The 21,207-nt window shown below is 39.1% G+C and overlaps 2 protein-coding genes across 5 annotated transcripts; one reads left to right on the top strand and one right to left on the bottom strand.

Moving 5' to 3' along the window:
- Positions 1 to 324: 324 nt before the first annotated feature.
- On the bottom strand, positions 325 to 14,352 carry zc3h11a (zinc finger CCCH-type containing 11A). 4 transcript variants are annotated; one of them, XM_042498663.1, is made up of 18 exons: positions 14,261 to 14,333; positions 13,737 to 13,802; positions 12,659 to 12,730; positions 11,226 to 11,350; positions 10,987 to 11,106; positions 9,601 to 9,724; positions 9,310 to 9,489; positions 9,149 to 9,205; positions 8,700 to 8,873; positions 8,148 to 8,225; positions 7,943 to 8,041; positions 7,662 to 7,721; positions 6,837 to 7,352; positions 4,574 to 4,644; positions 3,902 to 4,484; positions 2,889 to 3,049; positions 2,193 to 2,395; positions 325 to 1,668 (listed from the first exon to the last, which is right to left on the bottom strand). In XM_042498663.1, the coding sequence occupies exons 2-18, from the start codon at positions 13,753 to 13,755 to the stop codon at positions 1,455 to 1,457; spliced, it is 2,856 nt and encodes a 951-aa protein (XP_042354597.1). In that variant the 5' UTR covers positions 13,756 to 13,802; positions 14,261 to 14,333; the 3' UTR covers positions 325 to 1,454. The 4 variants fall into 4 exon arrangements, with proteins under 4 accessions (XP_042354597.1, XP_042354612.1, XP_042354605.1 ...); XM_042498678.1 differs by lacking the exon at positions 13,737 to 13,802 and adding an exon at positions 13,844 to 13,917 and having other exon boundaries at positions 14,261 to 14,264; XM_042498671.1 differs by lacking the exon at positions 13,737 to 13,802 and having other exon boundaries at positions 14,261 to 14,352.
- Positions 14,353 to 17,009: 2,657 nt separating this feature from the next.
- LOC121952188 (zinc finger protein 235-like) lies at positions 17,010 to 19,864 on the top strand. Its single transcript, XM_042498718.1, has 2 exons — positions 17,010 to 17,231; positions 18,917 to 19,864. The coding sequence occupies exons 1-2, from the start codon at positions 17,045 to 17,047 to the stop codon at positions 19,729 to 19,731; spliced, it is 1,002 nt and encodes a 333-aa protein (XP_042354652.1). The 5' UTR covers positions 17,010 to 17,044; the 3' UTR covers positions 19,732 to 19,864.
- Positions 19,865 to 21,207: the final 1,343 nt, after the last annotated feature.

Here is a 21,207-nt window from a genome sequence, read left to right as displayed (position 1 = left end):
ATTATTCTTCTTAGCAAGTTTGTTTCATTTGATTCATTTATTTATTTCACTAATTTGCAAGTCATTTTCTTGTACATTTTATAAATTCTTGCTTATTTTGGGGGATCATTTCTTCTTTTGCTGCTCATTGCCTTCTTGCCTTCTTTGTTTTTGAAAGAAACCAATTTACTCAGATATCAAAGGGTTAAATTGTGAAAAAAAAAAAAAAAAGTCACCAGTTACACATTCCTTTTATGTTTCTAAACTTAACATTGATCCCAAAACCTGGCACAAACATTGGCTGCGTGTCATTTGAAATCAGCAGTCTGTTAATGATCGAGCAGGTCATTAAAAGCACCTTTTATTTACACAGTAATATGTACATGTGACTTTGAAGAGTTCTCATGTGGGAAAGGGTCAGGACAGAGCAAATACATATTAAGACCAAAAAACATGTTGATCTTTCTTCAGATCACATTGATAACACAAAAGAGTACCAGACAACGTAAGACAGCATTGTTGTATTGAAGTACAGTGTTTGTCAATCATAGTAGGAACATACAAACAGTCCCTGAGATGTTCATTAACAAAGCCCAGGGAAGCACATACACATTTATCCCAGACTGGTTGTTTCAAAGTATACCCCCTGAATAAAAGAACTGCTTAGGAAAAACATTGAAGAGGTACATTTCAGTCAAACATTATAAAAACACTAAAGAACAGCCACTGGCACAGGGTTCACTCCAGAAGATCGGAGTGGAAAATCTAGATATCACTAAACCTGATGGGTAAAAAAAATCCAGACAGTAACTTTAGAATGTTCTCTCAGGCTTGGACCTGAGCTGTATTGACAGGGTCATCTTTAAATTAAAACTGATACATTTAAATGTCATAATCTGGGAACTGGCTGGGCAGCAGCAGTCTTCTCCACTCACAAAAATAAAAACAAAAACATAGTTGGGGGGGGGGGGGGGAATGTAAGTGCAGCAGTGTTCATTATTTCTCTACTCAGCTTGCTCTTCCCTTGCATACACAGTATACAGATATGACTTCTCTCTAAAATATCACATTCACATCACATTCCCCGAGACTAAACATCTTCCAGGTATTCCTGAAAATCTGGTGGTTTTCTCAACAATATAACCCTGCACCAATGCTTTTTTTTTTTCTTTCTTCTTTTCCAAAACCTGTTGGAAATGTTGGAACCAAAAAATCCAACATTTTGACAATGATCACGAACAAACGAAAAAAGGCCCTGCAGAATAACATTTGGGGGGAGCAGATGATCATATGGGCAGGAAATAAAAAAGGAGAGAAGAAAAACAAATATGAACCAAAAGCTTAAAATATTTTGAAATTTATACAAAAACAGTGTCTCTTTAAAACGCTCCATGGTAGACAGTGACTGATGGTCTTCACTTCTTGTAAACAAGACAAAGTTGGGGCCGGGTGTTTGATTGTGCTTGCTGGAGCCCTCAGCTGTCAATCATTTCTGACAGTTCCTGCAGCAGGTCTTCCTCTCCGATGCCGGGGTCCACATCGTCCTCCAGATGGTCGTCGGTGAACTCGTTGATCAGCTCCTCGAAGTCGTCCACAGCGGAGGTGGATGCGGCGGCGCTGGAGGCGGTGCGCGATGCAGCTACGCTCTGTCTGCGTGACTTGGGCTGAGTGGGAGACTTCAGGACTGGGCTGAAATGTAAGGAGATGCTCTGTATTTATTTAGGAACTGACAAATGCTGCATTCATGTCATAATTGTTTGTGACCTGGCCATCATGTTGGATACAGTTAAATGGGAGCACCAAACACTGTCCACCAGCCGGACCTACTCTCTCATTTTACAGCTAAACAGTGCACTAAAACAGGTTTCTGAAAACATTTGAGGAGAGAATTAGTCAATGCAGGAACAAAATCTTGATTCGTATTTGATCAGCGCTGCCGAGTTTGACAGTTGGACCACAGTTCATGAAGCAACTGACATGACTGACAGCTGCACTTCAGGCTCTGACAGGTTGTTTCTTGTGCGCTGCAGTCAGATTTTAACGAATGCCATGAGAGGAGTAGGAAGAGGGGAAATGGCATGATTCTTTTTTAGTGAGTTTCAGCAAATATGACACTAATAAAAGCTACCAACTGTAGCTTAGTTATGTCATTACCAAGAAGTTAATGTTCAAGTTACAACTTGAGTTAAGTCAGGCTCTCTGTGGAGCTTTACCTTTGAGGGACTGTGCAGGCCTCTCTGGCTGCAGCCACGCAGACAGTCTGCTTGCTTTCTTGGCTCAGACTCTGTTTGAAGACAGGAACAGTCTGCAGCTCCTCTCTCAGCGGGCTGGAACTGGAGCCCGAGTCCAGCAGGGTGCTGGGACTCTGAGGAACAGCAGAGCTCAGCTGAGCCTCCGCGCTGGAGGACGGGAACTCCTAACAAACAAAAAAAAAAATATATATATATATATATATGGGCATTCGATGACAGCGCTAGATTGTTTAGACTTCACACCATACTTTACCTGCAGTACCTCTTTTGAATTTAAGATTAGATGAAAATCAAATTAAGTGTAGAAAGAATATAAAAATGAAGCTGACAGATTAGAGAGATATATTGAGACCGACAGTGTGAAAGGGCTGATTAAACAATTTAAAACAAAATGTCAATGTGTAAGGACATTTTGAGTGGAACTGCACGAACAAAAAAACTATATATCTAGGAAGGTGTGCAAAATACTTCCAGACAGTGTAAGGAATAAATACTTCAAATGAGGTAGATGATAAAAAATACACACATGGGTAAATGTGTGGAAATATAACAGCAAACATGTTCCATATCAAAGATACATTTGTAAAGGTCTTGGCATGTGCTCTAAACTTATGGGAAATATAGAATAACCTTAAGTACCCCGGTGTGAAAACCTACCTGTCTGTCTCTGCATGCTGTGTCCTGCAGTGGCTCCTCCAGCACTGTGGAGGTGCTGTTCAGAGGTTTAACAGCTGCAACAGCTGATCTCTCTGCTGCTCTCCTCTTCTGGCCTGGCTTCACCTTCATCACTGACGGCTTCACATTCAGCTTGGGTCTCACTGCAAATGACAAAGTTTTGGTTCTTTACTGTATATATGTACACATGACCAAACAATCAGGTTTCTCTAAATCCCTTACCCCACTTCACGATTTGAAAGGGGAAATGACCCAAAAATTAGCAAGAAATTAGTAAAACTAGAGGAAAATTACATATTATAAAAAAAACACAAAAAACAAGGCAAATACAACTTGATAAAAAAGTGCTTAAAATTAACATATTTTAAATCATTTAATATATATATATATATATAGTTTTTCCCTAACCCTTTTCCCCCTAACATTATTAAAAATAATGTTCTAAATTTACTAGTTTTCTCCAGTTAATGGAACATGTATTACCCAGTTGCTCATTGGCTTTTGACCCATGTTTTTTTGGAGAGGGTAAAAAAACACAATTTTGCTCAGGCTTCAAAGATCAAAATACTTCTTAAAGGCATCTGAAAGCAGCACAAGAAAAGTGTCACTTCAGGTTTCAAATAATTAAGTAAAACTGGGTTTCTTGTTTACGTGACTTAAGAAATCAGGTGCCTGCAGAAAGCCAGCAATAACAAAAGGTGCTTTTCATTATGCTGACTGGTCTCCTTATGTCCCTCACGTGTGTCTCTTGCTTGAATTTTAGCTCCTCCAAGTGAGGATGTGTGAGAAAGATGCCAGAAAGAGGCGCAGGGACGGGGGAGCCCAAGTTGCCAAATGACGAGGTCACTATAGCACATGTAAATGCACCGATTGTACTCTGGAGAAGAAGTCAGGAAGTTTTCCTGCCTCTCCAAGTTTACAGTGGGTTCCCTTTACGCTCAATCGGAAACAATGGTAGCAAAGAGAAGTATACATGGTAGTTAAAGGTGAAGTACCTTTGGTGTCTGCAGTGTGTTCTGGGGAGTTCTTGTGATTATTGTTCAGTGTTTTATCAGCTGCAGGGGCGTCTGCAGCGGGGCCTCGGGGAGCTGCTGTGGCCTGCTTAGCTGGTGACAGTGTGGTGGAGCTCCTCTTGTTTTTGTCTGGGACCTCCCTGGAGCTGCTGGGGCTCTGAGAGTCAGACTCTGAGTCAGCCTCCAGTGGAGAGGAGCTGAGCTTCACAGGGACTGAAGGCGCAGCTGGAACTGCAGCAGCTCTGCTACCAGCAGTGGTGCTGTTCAGAGGGGACGCAGCTTTGGGTTTGAGGGGGATCAATTTACCAACAGGGAGCTTTTGGGTGGAAGGGGTGGAGTCAGGGGTCAGAGTGGTGGAGGAAGGTGATGAAGAGCCCTGGCATGTTAGACGGACTCTAGCCGGGACCTTCCTCTTCAGGGTTCCTTTGTCGGCCTCTTTCTGAGAAGGCTCTGCTTCAGCCGAGCCTTGGGCCTGCTCCTCCATTTCCTGCCTGCGAAGGCGTTTCTGCCGCATGATCTCCTCAAAGGTCTTGACCTTGACATTGTTGCTGGTGGCAGCACTGGTCTACAAAGGTACAGCAAAACCACCATTACACAGAGCCGACAGAATAACAAGCAAACATAGCCAACACTGCAGTATCTTTCAGACTGTACCTCAGGAGCAGAAGCAGGAGTTTTCAGCGGCTTCTCTGTAGCCTCAGCACTCTTCACTGTTGGCACGTTGCCTGCAGTTCAACATAAATTTCATGTTAGATATTCAGAAGCATAGTATGCAAAATGAGGATCTGCAAATTTGAAGAGGGCTGTCAAACAATTCATTTTTTAAAATAGTGATTAATTGCAGACTTTCAATAGTTAATCGCAATAAATTGACTTATCAAGTCACTGTCTGTTTTATACTGCTGGCAAAACAAATTTCTGGCCCACACAACTGAATTATTCAAGTTTCTCGCCAAAAACTCAATTTTCTTTTTCCTTGATCTTACATTTTAACAGATCATGATGATGTTTTCTTGCTTTTACCTGATAGTCATTTTATTGAGCTGACCTTGAACACATCACGATGAAACCATATGCAACCTCATTTGTTTAGCTAAGTAGCTCTTATTCTGACGATTTCAACTCGAATTTCAATATTGGATGACTATTTTCAATTGTTGGGACTGTGCCGGCTGTGCAGCAGCAGCAGCTGATGGAGTTTTTCAATCAAGAGAGTAGAAGTTTCTGCAATTAGCTTTGATTTGATGCACAACTGAAGTGTGCGAACGAGTGATTGGATTTAAATCGTGTGACTTCACTCCAGACGTAATGTTATGTAGAAGACCCTTGGGACTCAACCGCATTATCGATAAGCTCAAATGTAGGGCTGGGGCAATGCGTCGACGTACTCGATTACGTTAATACGTCGATTCACAAAGCGTGCGTCAACGTGTCGCACCGTTTCACACAGCATGCCTCATGAGAGCGTGAGCAGCGCCGAGCATGTTGTTTTTTGTTTAGGCGCTCGTGTATCGGGTTACAGCGTGCACACTGCCCGCCTGAGCAGCGCTCGTCAGGTGCGTCTGAGCTGCGTGTCAGCTGCAGCACATCTAGAGAAACGGTGGCTCGCCGTTTTTTTACATGTGGCGCTTGCGTTAGTTGACTCTATACCACTTTATACTGCAGGTTAAAGTCTCTCTCTGTCACAGAGAGGAGGAAATACAGAGAAGTTTGTTTTACCTCAACTGTGTCTCTGTGGACAGAATGCCATCAGTTGCTGATACAATGCAATTTATTTTGAAACATGTACAGGATGGGGCTGTCAGCTGTGCAGGAGCTTGTATAACTTCATAAATGAGTGGAATATGTGCTTATAAATATGATAATACAGCACTCATATCAGCAGGCAGCAGTATGCCTTAAGGCCCAGTTAAGGCTGGACTATTTTGATGCAGAGAGAATGCAACAGTTATAATTCATCTCCATTAGACAAATGTTAGTGTTATTCAAATTGTATTTATTTGACTGTAAGATGTTTTGTTGGACTGCTAGATTTGAGATTAGTTACTGTAACAGAGTAACTGTTTTGTTACTCCTCCTAAAAGTGACTTGAATTTTACATTGTTTTATTTATTTTGCTGTTAGATTTCTAAATGTAGATTGCACTACACTCCTTTTATTTGAGTGGAACAAGCTCTTGCATTCATTTTATTTTAGAGAGACTTTATATCAGACTGTAAAACACAGATTACCAGTTAAGACTGGGCTATTTTTTGTTGGGGAATAATGCCCTGCAGCGTTTTAAAATGTTATTTTCCAAAAGTTTGTTGTTATATTATTTGAGTAATTAAAAAATAATGGTTAAATCAACAACAACAAAAAAATCGATAGATTAATCGATTAATCGAAAAAATAATCGATAGATTAATCGATAAAAAAAATAATCGTCGGGTGGAGCCCTACTCTAATGTTATAGATTTTTTGATTTTGAAAAAAGAACCGGGTCCTTAATAAAACCAGGTTTTAATCCCCATCCCTACTCCTGAGTACCAACAAAACCCATTTACACTCAGGTATCTTTCAGAAGTCTCGCCATTATTCCACCCCCCCTTCATGAGGGGCTAGTATCACATGGTATCACTGGATTCCTCACGTCCTCTTTTGTCATGATACTAGCATTATTGCTCTCGATTCAAAACTTGGCCTGGAAGCGCCTCTTTAAGATGAGAAAGTTGGCCGGTGATGAACTTAATAAATAAAAAAAACCAAAAACAAAACAAAACAAAACATTAACGTGTTAATTTTGGTTCTTAATAGCATCATGATTACCATGTTACCGCTGACAATGCTAAATTCAAATCGAAAGACATTTACCACAGAGCACACATTCCTTGAGTCAACACACAGGGGATTCTAGAAGGAGGAGCTGCTGTCTTACTTTGTGAAGCCATTTTCTTGATGCGCAGCAGGCGAGGCTTCTTGGTGTTGTTCTCCTCAGTATCAGAGCTCTTCTTATTTTCAGCCTCCAGCGCCTGCTGAGCCTGAAGCTTCCCTGCCTTCTCCCTGCGGATCTCCTCCAGAGTCTTCACTCTGACCTCCCCGACGTTTGTAGCCTGAGGGGCCGCAGTGTCAGACTCTCCTGGGCCCTTGGCAGGAGCTCTCTCCACAGGCTGCTTGGCCTTCTTAGGGCTGGTTTTCTGCTCCTGTTCCTCCTGCCTTTTTTTCTTGGCAAGAAGGATCTCTGAGAAGGTTTTGACATGGTTAATGGGGACTGCTTTGACGGTGATGGCTCGCTTGACACCCTTGGTGGTTTGGGTTTTGTTGATTTCTGGAGCCACAGCTGAAGGACCATCTTTCTGACTCTGAGATTTTGCTGCTTTCTCCTGTCTGATCTCCTCCAGAGTTTTGATGCGGATTACCTCGGGAGCTTTCTTTGTCTCCATGTTGGTCTCTCCTGTTCGTGGACAACAATAAAGAAAGATTTAAACCTTTGAAACCTGAGCAAAAACGTTTCATTCTTTTAAAAACCTGAGAAAAGGCAACAAGTAAATTGGTAGATATTGATAAAAGGTGACAAGAAAACAACCTCATAACCAAAATTAATTTTAAAAAAGGAGTGAAAAAAAAATATTAGAAAACTATCTAAAAAATAGAAAAATGTCCAGATAATTTTCTTGTAACTTTTTACTTATTTTTTGTTAAGCTGCTCATTGCCTTCCTCCCACGTTTTTGAAAGAAATCAAGCCAACTTCAGACTTCTTACCTGGTTGAGTGGGTGAAAGAGACCCAGGCAATCCAAGTCTTTCCCTTACAGGCTTCGAAACTGCAGAGGAAAGAAATAGGTTTGAATATCTACATTTTTCATTCGACACTTTGTAAATTATCGGCTCAATCAAAACAACAACGCTTTAATTTTTTTCATAGTTCCATTACTGCTCTTCCCACATTAAGATACATCAACTAACATCATTATTATTTTGAGTTAAATGCTACAGCTGGTGTTGAGTGAACAGTAGGTAGATTTTGATGTGTCTTGATATTTACCTTTCTGAGGGGGCATTAATGGCTCGTCTTCATCCACAATTCTTCCCAGACGCCCAGCCAGACTCCTCCTCAGTGGCAAACTTTCTCCACTTATCACATCTACAGCAAAGAAAAGCCAAGAATTTCTAATCTGTGCAACCAAGACTGTCATTATCAGCACTGCCACTAAATCTGTTTATAAGGTGTGAGTAGGGAGGAAGCTTACCGGAGTTGGGCACCTTCCTTCCAAGTCTTTCAGCCAAACTGCCTCTTGGTCTCCCAGTCTCTTCAAAGCCAAGAGGACCTAGGTTAAAAGAAGGATCACATGAAGGTTGACAACAAGGTGATGATAATTTTATTTCTCCTTGGGAATGAACATTAACATTTTTCTTTGGTTTTTTATATGAGAATTTTCAGACCAGATACCTTAACATGGTACAACTATCATTTCACTGTAAGATAAATAAAGATAAAAGGAGTCAGTTCTTATTATTCTGTTTATTTTATCTGTCAACAGCATTATTCCAGTCAGCTAAGCTAGCATGTTATTTTCTAAATTAATTGTTATTAAGATCCCAGGCACTGATATTACTTTACACTAATCATACATAAAATGTTTCTGCTGTTTCTGAAGAATCTACATTGAGCAAATTCATCATGAGAATTCCTCAAAATCATACTCCACCATATTATCAGAAAGAAAGATACAATATTCAATTAGTAAGTAGGTGGGATGCTGACCACACTTGTGCTTTTTTGTTGTTGTTTTTTTTTTTACCATCTCTCGCCTCGTAGAGGGCTGGTCGGAAGAAAGCCTGGATGTTTTCTTTCTCTCCATTGGCGGAGGGATCAGCACTCTGGATAGGGTAACCGGCTCTCTTCATGCTGGCCTTCAGGGCCTTCCTCAGTCGGATCTCCTCCAGGGTGCTCACTCCAAAGTTCAGTGAGTCGTCTGTTAAGGCACGACATTACGTCATATAATACACAATCATTCCATAAAGACCACATAGGATTTGGGAGAAGAGGAGAATTATGACCAATTATGTTGGCAAAATTTAGGCCGCATCCAAAACATTTTCATTCTAAAACACAGTTTGAAAACAAATGCAATCTCTTTACAAGCAAGCATTTTAGAATTTTCAGAAATAGTCTCCATCCATAGTGATACGGCTTGAAGTGCATATCACGTGTACTTGATGTAACCTTAGTCTCTGCTCACAGTCTCACCTGATTTGGGTAGTTTTCTTGGAGATGAGCCAACCTCTCCCTCTTCTGAGAACTGATCTGGAAGCATAAAGATGTGTGAGTGCTAGAGATTACCAGTAAAATACTGCTAATAAATGAGGCCTAAAAATAAAGAAGAAATTTTGAGATCAGATCCAGCTCACCATCTTCATCCTCGTCATCATCTGCTGGATTGATCACCACTGGTGGGTGGGTGGGACTCGGTACTGGCTCCTGAGTTTCTGTCTTGACGCTCCTGAGCTGGGGATTAGCTGCGGTGGGGAGAGGAGCGGGTGGCGGGGGAGCTGGTTCCTCATGTGGCTGTTCCTCATTCTTGCTTAGACCTAGGACAATTACAATCATTATAACTAATGTCTCTCACTGTGGATGTGAAACTGTCTTTAGTTCTCTATATCTCATTTCTTAGTGTGTGTGCTTTGGAAAAGTACACTGACTTTTATCAGGTGAGACAAAGATGCCATCAATGTAGCGGGGCCTTTCATGGAAGAAGGCACAGTGTGGCTTCTGGCAGCCGGCTGGCTGGTTCTCCCAATAACACGGGATCTCCTTTCGTTTTTTCTGTTTTGAAAAAAAAAAAAGATAAATTTAAGTCCACAGAGTTCTTCTTATACATTCAACGGCACAAGTGAATTTAAAGGAGGGTAATTAGGACCAATTTAAAGGATTTTTCTGGATCTATAATCCCAATCCTATTGTCACACTGATCATGATATGTTTCTCCTTTCAAAACATTCCATAATGATGAAAGAGAAAAGATCTAAATCTGTGGCATTAGACTGTGGACCTCATTGGTTTAGATATTATCTGATATTATGGAGGAAGAGTTAATACTTCATTTACCATTTCTTCAAGGAGAGTGTTTAGATGGAATGCTCATTTTAACGTGAAACCATATACCATGGTATGAAAATTGATTATCATGCCATGTACACTCTCTTATCTATGGTATTAAAAAAACATAAAGAATCTTATCTGCACACACACATCTCCTTTTCTTTTCAACTGCCTGTGAGACTTTTCACTCCCATTAAAAGACAAAAGGTTTCAAGTTTCTGTTACATTTTCTTATTCGAGCAAAAACAAAATCCCTTCTATTTTCATTCCTTCACAAGTCATTGTAACTGATAATTATAATTGTGTAAAAATTCATATCATACTGCAAAACTGGTATATTTTTTGAGAATTTGTGAGGTAGTTATCATACCGTGAAAAACTCATACTGTTACAACCCCAAATGACACAAAGTACACACAAAAGTGTTTTTTAAAAATCTGGATTAAGTGCAAAAACACTGCTATTGCTGGTATCTTGGCTATTTAAAAATAGCAGGTTTGTTTAGAGTGTCTCGTGTTGCAGAAATTATGTTTTTCTCTGACCAGTTGGTGATCTGCAGTGCTTTGACTCCTCACTTAGAACTAAACCGAAGTGATACCAAAAAATAAATAAATTAATAATAGGCAGTGGGAATGGGGCATAAATCACAACTGAAGCTTACCAGGCTTTTCAATTCTTGTTTTAAATAAAACCTGATTATGTAAGTTAATAATGATTGAAGTCTTATGAACAGTCTTATGAACAGTATTATTTGTAATGTAGCGAGCCGACATGCTAATAGAGTGATTGGTTTTACAGCACACTAAGTGTTCCTCCCAACAGGTCCAGGGACAGGAGTGGAACTCCTGTCTCAGGTTTACTGGGAGACTTTTTCTTCCCTTCGTTAATGGCCAGTCAAGACACGCACAGCCTCGAGTGGGCAAAGCTTGAAGGGGATATTTCTGAGCTGTCTTCAACCAAAAAAACTCTATTTAAATGTTTCTTACTGTGATCTCCATGTGGCGAAACTTGCAGACGGTACGGAAGCAGCGTCCTTCCTGCCAGAGGTTGCAGACGATCTCGCTGCCCATGGCTGCCTCACAGTGTCTGAATGGGCAGCTGTCTCCCTGCACAGGAAATACAACACAGTAAGACCCCCACACTTCTTTCTGGTCACCAGTCACTTTCTAACTAGTCACACCGTGTGTGTGTGTATATGTGATCTTTGTGCTCAAATGTTGCTTACTTTAGTGCAGGTGGAATAGTAAAAGAAGTAGCAGTCGTCTCCATTGTTGCTCATAGTAATGCTGGTATGCGTCTGGAGTGGCGGAGGTGATGAGGTTACAATCTTCAAACCCAGCAGCTGGATCTCTACAGGGCCAGAGGACAGAGTACAGCAACACATCAGACACAGAGACTTTAACTCATCACATCAATTCACTATGAGTTTCCAAACATGTCTGCACAGGTAAAACTAACAGCAACAAGTCTACAAGCAGTTGTTAATTTTGTTAAAAAGAAAGACTTGTTTCAACTTTCAACCTTTGGGATTATTATTGGGTAACACAACATACTAAGGGTTTTAAGTTTGTCTTGTAGCTACTTGAACATTCTGATCTATTCCTATGCTTTGAATGCAACCATCAATGAAAAAGTATGTAAAAGAAATAACATAAAAATGATTAAATGAGGTGTAAAACGGGAGCTTATTAGAGATTAAGTGAAGAGCTGTCATTGTAAGGCCGAAAAATAAAATAAAATAAATAAACCAGCCATGGTGCTGTTAAAGAAATATGTTGTTTAACAACACACAGCACAAACATTTTTTTTTAAATATGTTTTGTTTTATGATTTGTACTTGCCTGTATATATGGAGAAGCTGAAATACTGGGGAAAGCATTTGAAATAAAATATGTTTTTTAGATTATTTCAAGAGGAGGCCTTCTTTGGGGACATTCCATGTTGTTAATACATTTGTGTGCAAAGGCTAAAAATATCTTTGCGTGAGACCTATTCATTTAAAAAATGAACAGAGACCAGGAAAATATGTAAGGAATAATATTTAAATTATAAACAAAACAAGTGACACAACAAACTATGTAACCTGTTGACAAATCTGTGATGTTTTTTTTTCTTCTGGGAATTAACCCTTTGAAATCCAAGCAAATTGGCTTGATTTCTTTTAAAAATGTGGGAAGGAGTTACAAGTTACAAAAAAAACCCTGAAATTGAGAAAAAAAAACAAAATAATTAGCAAAATGTTTAAAAAACAAGGTAAAATAAATTAATAATACATAAATATATACTTACATAAAACTCAGTTGAAAAAATAATTATAAAAATCTGAATTATTTATTTAGTTTTATGGACATTCTTCTCTATATTTCGAATCATCTTTTAAAAACATCTCTCTCTTTCTGTTCAAACTAATTTTCAGGTCATTTTCTTTTCCTTACTTGTTATGATTAGTAGGACATTTTTGAAGAAACCCGATGTTGTCCCAGGAACTCATGAATATATATATATATATATATATATATATATATATATATATATATATATATATATATATATATATATATGTATATATATATATATATATGGTTATTTAATCTGTACTAACAAGCCATTTTTGATATTTTGTTTCCCTGATTTTTATTTAGCTTGGGCCCTTTTTACCTGAGGTGGCTGAGAAGTACTCTCCCTCTTGAGTGCACTGCTGGTAGGGTGTCTCCGGGATGGTATGGAGTCCTGAAGGAACACTTGATCCGTGAGTTAAGAGGAAAAGGGGGGTGGGTCGCCCAGAGACACTTGTCTTCCTATGACATCCCTTCTCTGAGACTCGGAGACATCTTTATCTCCGCCAGACTGCTAAACATTACTGATGGATGGTGGATTCAATTGAGTCCTTTGGGGATTTTCTTTTTTATTATTTTTTATTAATAAATGAAATAAATAAATAAGGGGACATGAACAGCCAGAAAAGAAAAAAAGGGGATCCAAAAATGCTTAAATTGACGTGGCAAAAAGGATTGGATGGTCGGTGGAAAAAAAAATCCTCAGCTTCTTCTTGGACATGGTGAGATTTGGGTGACGGCAGTGGGAAAAATGGGCTGGATATTCCAAGCCTGTAGCCAATGCTGAAGAGCAAAAAAAAAAATCTTCTGTATGGTCATAGGGGGGCAAGCTATCCGTATCCAGGGATTCCCACAAAGGGCCAAGAGGACGGTTTAAAACCTACAAAATCAATCAAAAACACTCCCCAGGGAACTGAAAAGATGTTATTAAGAGACAGACAGTTGTGCACAGATACAAAGGAGACAGTTGGACATTTCCACACACAGGAATAATATTGTGAGACAGATGTTCTTTCAGTAGTGACTTCAGAGCAAACTCAAATTCGATTAAAACAGGGGTCCATGTCAGTCGACAGACTCACTGCTACTACACTATATCATCAACCCATGTCTACTGTCAAGTTCAAGTGTCTAATCCAGAATAAAGAACAATTAAATTTGCTATTTTCGGGAGTCCAGGCCTGTGTTGTTTATTTTTTACAGACATGGAGGCCTCATGTCGACAATTATGAAAATCTCTTGCTTCCATCTTAAAGAACGTGAAGAAAAATACCACCAACATTAAAATAAATATTCATACAGTTACCAACTCGAATTACGAGTAGTAAAAAGAATCATTTCCTGGAGCAAGGGACTTACTCTATTGTGATATTACAGGCAAAATACGTGAGACAACTAACCAGAATAGGCAAGCAACATACGTTAACAGGTCACCTTCAGTTTTGCTTCTAGATGTGTGGTCAAACCTTTAAAACCAAGAAAGTCAAGAAAACAATGAGATACTTACTGTTGAATAATAAAAAGTAGCCAAAAGCTAGCTGGAACGAACTACGACCGATTCCCGGCAGTGATGGGAAGACGCTAACCATTCAAGTACAAAGAAATTCCTATTACTGTAAAGTTATGAAGATATCATGACGAATGATACATAGACACTGAAAAGTTAGCCACATAAACTACCGCACAACTATTTTAGTTTGGCTAACACTTTACATGCTGTGCTCGTGTAGTTTAGGCTTATTTTAGCTAATGCTACATAGCAGGGGCCTACCTAAACCACCACTTTCTCGCGACCTTATAGTTAGCTAACACAAGCTAATACGACGGCTATTTATTTTGCAACAGCCGCGCTGTTTAACATCATATTACACACTACAATATAACGACAAAACATTATGTAAGCAAAGTATGCGTTGTTAATTACCAATTTCAATTCAAAAAAAGATTTAAAAAGTTGTGTAACGTAGGAAAGACCTCGTCCCGGTTCGTTGTCTGTCTTCGCCGCCGATGCTATGAAACCACAGCAAAATGGCGGCCGCGGAGATAAAAACGAGGAGGGTGGGCTAAACAGTATGCTGCGTTCATGTCCCCTGAAAAGCTTGTTGATTTTACCGCTTTCTTGTGTTAAAATAAACCACTCGTGTGCTTCGTCGGACATTTCACATTATTCAGATGGGAATATTGTTAGTTTTCATCGACCAGCTACGAAACCAGACAACAATATTGCTGCATCAACAATATAATATATAATACTATTACCTTTATTTTGATGCTATGGGTGGATTTTGCTGAAAACTTCAGGCGTTCACATAATGTTGAATGCAAGAGTTAATGAATACGTCTTTCACCACTGGCTTAATTGAGTGTTGGTTTAACTGTTTCTTTTAAGTAGCCCAAACTGATGCATATGATCAAAATACCAGGGCAAGGCCGCGTGTATTCCATTCACAGTACAATACATAACCTTCCCGCAGAGGCGCAGTGTGAGCTCGTTTTTTCATGTGGCTGATGCACCTGAATGCATCCTTCACGTGATATGGAGTTTACGCTAGTTTACTCCAACAACTGTGGTTTACTATTATTGGTTTACTGCATTTAGAGGAATAAGTGCCATTATCAATAAAGTGTCATTAGAAATAAATAAATAAAACGAAACAAAACAAAAGCCCCTTGCAATACCAAAGCAAGCGGAGGTCTGACGTACGTACGTTTTCTGATGTACGTTTTAGCTCCGTTAATTTATTTTATCTCCATTTATTTATTTATTTATTTATTATTAGGCTACTTGAAAAAACAAACAAGCAACAAAACAAACAAAAAACAAAAACAAAACAAGGACAGCATTAAGAATATTTTTTCCCGATAACCAGTTTGATAGAGTTGATGGTATTGAGTTTTGACTAAAATGTTATTTTTCTGTTGATAAAATCCAGATTAAGTTTGCTAGTTTTCATAAACAAGCCTTGACAGCTTAGTTGCTTGCTTATAAACATAACTTATCACCCCATAGGCACTTCATACGGAACAATAAAGGACATTTTATTAAAAAATAAGACTATTTTCTCTCATAAATGGTTACTTATTAAGCAACAAAAGAAATCTAAATAAATTTAAGTACCTGTAAAACCAAAGGATCACGCAATTATTTTCAACAATACACCAGAAAGTGTTGAGGTGTATTATGGTCCATTTCTTATGGTCCTCATTTGGTCAGGCACAAAGAGACCTTGAGGTCAGAGGTCTAGGGATGGTTAGTGTGTAGAATACTGGAGCCAGGTTAAGAATAACATGGAATGAGGCTCCCTCCAAAAAAGGACATATTTATGGGGTCTTGTGATTGATTACAGCAGGTGAAGAGTTGTTTCACTGAATAATGTATTGATGCTTGGACCTATATAAGAGACTTGCATGAGCTGTAAGACAGAGAGATTCGTATTGGTCCTGAATCCTCTCACAGGCAGACCGTGGTGCCTGGTGGATGCTGAACTTTGTTGTAATAAACTTATTCTTATGCAACCAAGTCAGTGTCAGCAGAGGTTTCTTCATCATCTACACATCATTGCTATTTGATAAACAACAACAGTGTCTAACACTTCTTCATTACTCTGAGTCTGTAGATCTACCTGTTAATTGTTAAGGTTGTATGGAAAATATCTATATTGGTGGAACTAAAACAGAAGTGTTCTAACAAAAATATCGGAAACACATTAAGTTATGCTACGTTCATCCATAATTTTTTGGTCATCTTTATTTAATAATATACAATGGGAAAAAGTGTGGGAAATATGTGATGAATAATGTATAAGTCACAAGCTTAAGAAAGTATCCTTCCAGATATTACATAGAATACATCCAGTACAGCTTGTGTTGCAAAGATTCAAGCTAAATATTGATTCTAAATGGGATTTCTGTTAGCAAGAATAAGAAAGTATTTGTCATTTATTTCTTCAATGACCTTACACCAGAATGCTTTGGACTGATGTTGCCAACTCTCTAAAAAGAGAAACTTAATATAAATGTTCAAATAGATATATCTGATGTAATGTTATAGGCTAATTTAGGCCAGATAAGATTGGAAATAACAAATTGTATATCAATTTTGGATTATTTTTGGAAATTTCATGTTCATAAGAAAATGAAAAAGAAATTGTAAAGTGCTGTTTTTTTTCCAGCAATACACACACACACACACATTTATACATACATATATAAAGACATTTGTGTAACTAAATATTTATAATATGATGCCTCTAACACAGTATTCTGAAACGTGAATGCAATTATTTTTGTTTGTTTGCTTTTTTTGTCTTTTCTCTTTATGTAATTTAAAAAAAATGAATTTATAAATAATTTTGTATTCAATAAAGAAAGTTAAAAGAAAAAACAAATTCTGATTTACTTGTATATGGAAGGCTTGTTTTCAAATAGGCCTCATTCATTGAAAACTTTCTATCATTTATTAAAAAACATAAATATATTGTAGTTATAGCTTAGGTCCTTACTGTTTGGATCTGCAGTGCTGTGTAGCCTCCTGTCCAGCAGATGACGCTACAAACAACCACAGTCTTCTCTGAACATTCGGCTAAGCCAATCAGAAGCCCAGTTAGGTAGAATAAGGCGGGTCATACCACAGCCGGTAGGCTTCTACTTCCGGTTCGGTGGATGTAAACAGAAGGACGTTCCGCCTCTGGAGACAGCGTCAGAAAACATGACCAAACTGGAGCTGCTGAACGTGTTTCTGAACGACAGGCTCACCGCGGCCGCTGAGGAGATTTTCCGCGCCGTTAAGAACACGGTGTTGGAGTATCAGAGCGAAATCTTGCGCTCCAAGGAAGAGAACGAGCGACTCAAACGGCTCCTCAATGTAGCCGTCCAGCGGCTCCTGCTGCAGCCAGGTGAGGAGCAGCTGCTGCCTGCCAGTGATGTGCTCTGTTTACCGATGTGCTCAATGTCACACCAAACCCCATTCACAACACGTCCGTTTTAACACAGCCTCGTTAACGGGTGGCACTTGTAGCTGTTGTAGCGAACACTGGCATGCCCAGTGTCACACATTAGCTAGGCTACATATCATGTTAATGAATGGAGACTGACATTACAACAGCTGAAAAAACACAGAGCACAACAACACCAAAATAATAGGCCAGTATCAATAATACTCATCAATCATGAAACATAATGAAAGAAAAGAAGAAAAAGAAAAAGTTACAAATATTGCATTAATCTCCCAGAAACCAACATTTAAATTGCTCCGTATATGGTTGATACAGAGGGTTACATGATCAGATTTCTTAAGCAGTCGAGATGGTTAGCAGTTGTGATGGTTTGATATGAGAAATTATAACATGTAGGCCTAATGAAGCATCAAGAAAAGATTCCAACTGATTAATCAGGGTTTCCCACACATACATTTATTTGTGGCGGGCTGCCACAGTTAAGACGTCTGCTGCCACAAATAGATTTTCTAGCTGTATTTAAATATATATAGTGTGCAGTTATTTATTGCAGCACATTAGGAGTGCAGAGCTTGTTGTTGTCAGAGGTGGAGCAGCAGAGAAAGTGAAACTCAACCGTTTGATGTGCGGGGTCTAAAAGTTTGCATTCACTTACTCTGCACTCTGCTTCTCCTCTCACCCATCCACAGATTCTGTTTCTATGGGAGACTCTGGATAGTAGATTCTTATTAACTGAAAATTTGGTTTTGTGAATACAATATAGGTTAATAAAGCTGTGCATTATTTTAGTATTTGTAAATAAACTAGTGTGTGTTTTCATGGGAATAAAGGAACATGTCACTCAGCACAAGATTGTGGCTCAAGGATGTGTTGTAATTGTTTTTTAATAGTAGAATTCACTCAATCCCACTATCAGAAAATAGATAGAGAATACGTATGCTGAAGTAAGTAAGCAGTACAATGAGTCAATTCTTTTTATTTTTGCATTTCTATAATCATACCCACACATACAAATATATTGAAGTCGTTAAGACTACCCATATTGTAGCCATCCTTTATCTGTCCCTACCTCCCCTTGGAACAAGAGTGCACTCAGAGAACAGTGACTGTTAGGCAAATACCAACCAATAAAATTTAGGGGAAGGAAAGAAAACTGAAGAAATAAATTGAATTAGCTGAGAACGAATAGTAATAAATGAAATATATAAAAAAGAAATAAAAGAAAATAAACACATATATAGTAAAATAAAAAATACTGATAAAACAAATCAGATTAGCTTATCTAATCAACGGCGACACCCAGTCCTAGTTTCCATAGGTGTTACTCCAAAGATGGTGGAGAGTGGGAGAGGTTAAAGAGGTGTATGACATAAATGCAGTTAACACGGAGGACCAGAGAGTGACTAGGTAAGGACAGGACCAGAACGTGTGACCCAATGAGACTGCACTGATCAATTCATCTCCAGCTAAAATTATTTCACGCACTAAGAAGACAAAGTGAAACTGGAACTGTGTTTTTATAGCATACTGAGCGATATCGCTGGGCATTAACTGCAAAAGACAAAGCAATGCAGTTTGTTTATGCCAGTACTTGTAGCATGACTGTGCCGTTTGTAATCTTTCAGAAGCTCACTCTGTCCAGCCCCAGGAAGATGGTCAGCCCTGTGAGTCTGAGTGGAGGAGCAGTGTAGAGCTGTTGCCACAAATTAAAGAAGAACCAAAACTCCAAAGCATCCAGACAGAGGGTTCACAGGAAGCGAGCGACTCAGAGGAAGGAAGCTGTAGTCACGTCGAGCTGCTGCAGAGGTCACATCCTCCCCCAGCTCAAATTGTGTGTGGCAGACAAAGTGTCTCCCCAGCTCCATTAATATCCCATGAGGTAAAGGCAGAGAGTGACAGAGAGGACAGCAGGAAACAGCAGCCTGCCAGCAGCTTACCATCCTCCCTGACTGTTCACTCAAACTGCAGAGCTGCTCAGAACGACTCTCATACCGACGCCGCGAAGAGTCACAGGACTCAGAAAGCAGACCCGCAGGTGAAAGCGTTGCTCCGCTCAAACGGAAAACAGAGCACGCACATACTACAGGTCAAGAACGTGAGATCCCTGAAGCCGCCCCCGCCTCGCTCCTCTCACCCGAGCCAGAGCATCCAGAGGTGGCACAGCTGCAAAGAGTGCGGGAAGGGCTTCAGCTTTGCCTGCCAGCTGGAGGTCCACATGCGCTGGCACACCAAGGAGAAGCCGTACAGCTGCGCCGTGTGCCGCAAGAGCTTCACCACGGTCAGCATGCTCAAGAGGCACCACCGCATCCACACGGGGGAGAAGCCCTTCCGCTGCCATGTCTGCGGGAAATGCTTCAACCAGTCAGCGCACCTCAACACCCACTTCAGGCTGCACACCAGAGAAAGGGCCAGCTGGAGCCGGGCCCCGCACTCCAAGTGAACAGAGACTCACAACAAGAAAGTCATCTGACATCTATAAACTTAAAAAATGCTTTAACTGGACAGATTTCAGGTTCAAACAGTGTACAATTATAGTGTGTGACTGTGTGTTTTGTCTGTTGTGCAATAAAGTGTGGTCCATCAATATTTACGATCCAGTGATTGTGTTGTTGAACACCCTCAAGAGAATTTAAAGGGAAATGTTTGACTTGCTAATCTAAAATTTGCAGACATGGGTTAAGTGGAAGCCATGCAAGAGTCCAGCAAAGCAAGCAACACGAGCACAGATGCCACCTGCACATTAATTAAGCATTTATAGTCAGTCAGTCTCTCTGTCAACATGTCCAGACTGAAGGCGCCTGGATCGAACCACCAATCCTCCAATAAGAGGACAAGCCGCTCTACCTCCTGAGCCATAAAAAACTGGAATACATTAAGTCACATGAAAGCTATGAAAATAACACTTAACCTGGTCCTCTCCATCTATTTACTATCTGCTGCCATCTGCTGAAGATTTACTGGTAGTGCAAAGCAAAAAATGAAGTAAATAATAAATAAACATTCTTAGAAAACAACAACAAATCAGCCCCCTCTCTCTTAAGAAACACAACACTGTATTAAAAAAGAAAAAAAAAACACCCTGTATCACTTTCCAAAAATTACTCTGTGGAAAAAATGATATTGATTTTTCTAAAAAGGAAAACAGTTAGTTTTTCTAACTCTTAGGACTCGCTTCAATATTACACACACTCGTATCGCTCTGCACACAAAATGCGCTTTTTTAAAATCAAGCTTTAAAGAATACCATACATTAATATTATTTACTACTTTTATTGAGTTATTTTTTTTAACCAACCTCAGTCCTAATCATAAATATCAAATATTCACCAATTTTCAGAATTTTAACCCTTTAAATGTCAGCTTTTTGTCATTCTGCCACTATGTCTTTAGATATGTCTTTGTTTTTTTAGTGTTTTTTTTTTTATTATAACAGCAACATTGATATTTATACATTATTATTATTTTATGTGCAGTTTCAAATACTCACACTCATGCCGCCCTGCACACAAAATGCACTTTTCAAAAATCGGCCTATAAAAAATACTATACATTAATATGATTTAAAACATTGTTTTAACATATTTGGCATTTAGAGAAAATACACGCTATGTATTTCCACTAGGTGCACTGGTGTTACAATCAATGTTGCTGCTAATCACTGATATATCCCAGACAGTGATCATCAAAAAAATCCACTGTGCCATGTAGTATATTGAAAATAAATCATTTTTTGTGTGTGTGTTCTCATCTAAAAACAGTGTCATCATGACAAAAACCTGGCATTTAAAGGGTTAGAATTCTGAAAATTAATGAATATTTGAAATTTATGATTAGGACTGATGTTGGTTAAAAAAAATAAATTCAGTGAAAGTAGAAAATCATATTAATGTATGATATTCTTTTAAGGCCTGATTTT

Source organism: Plectropomus leopardus, chromosome 2, assembly GCF_008729295.1.
Source record: "Plectropomus leopardus isolate mb chromosome 2, YSFRI_Pleo_2.0, whole genome shotgun sequence".
Lineage (NCBI taxonomy): Eukaryota > Metazoa > Chordata > Actinopteri > Perciformes > Serranidae > Plectropomus > Plectropomus leopardus.
Note: the sequence above shows the minus strand (reverse complement) of the source record. Positions and strands in the feature narration are given on the sequence as shown.

What these genes read in the sequence shown, in the direction of transcription:
- zc3h11a (XM_042498656.1), bottom strand. Translation starts at nt 13,925, where the DNA reads ATGGTTAGCGTCTTCCCATCACTGCCGGGAATCGGTCGTAGTTCGTTC. An exon ending in TCTTTCACCCACTCAACCAG is followed by an intron (nt 7,353 to 7,661) that starts GTAAGAAGTCTG and finishes GTCCACGAACAG; the next exon opens with GAGAGACCAACATGGAGACA. An exon ending in GCCTGCACAGTCCCTCAAAG is followed by an intron (nt 1,669 to 2,192) that starts GTAAAGCTCCAC and finishes CTTACATTTCAG; the next exon opens with CCCAGTCCTGAAGTCTCCCA.
- LOC121952188 (XM_042498718.1), top strand. Translation starts at nt 17,045, where the DNA reads ATGACCAAACTGGAGCTGCTGAACGTGTTTCTGAACGACAGGCTCACC. An exon ending in GCGGCTCCTGCTGCAGCCAG is followed by an intron (nt 17,232 to 18,916) that starts GTGAGGAGCAGC and finishes GTAATCTTTCAG; the next exon opens with AAGCTCACTCTGTCCAGCCC.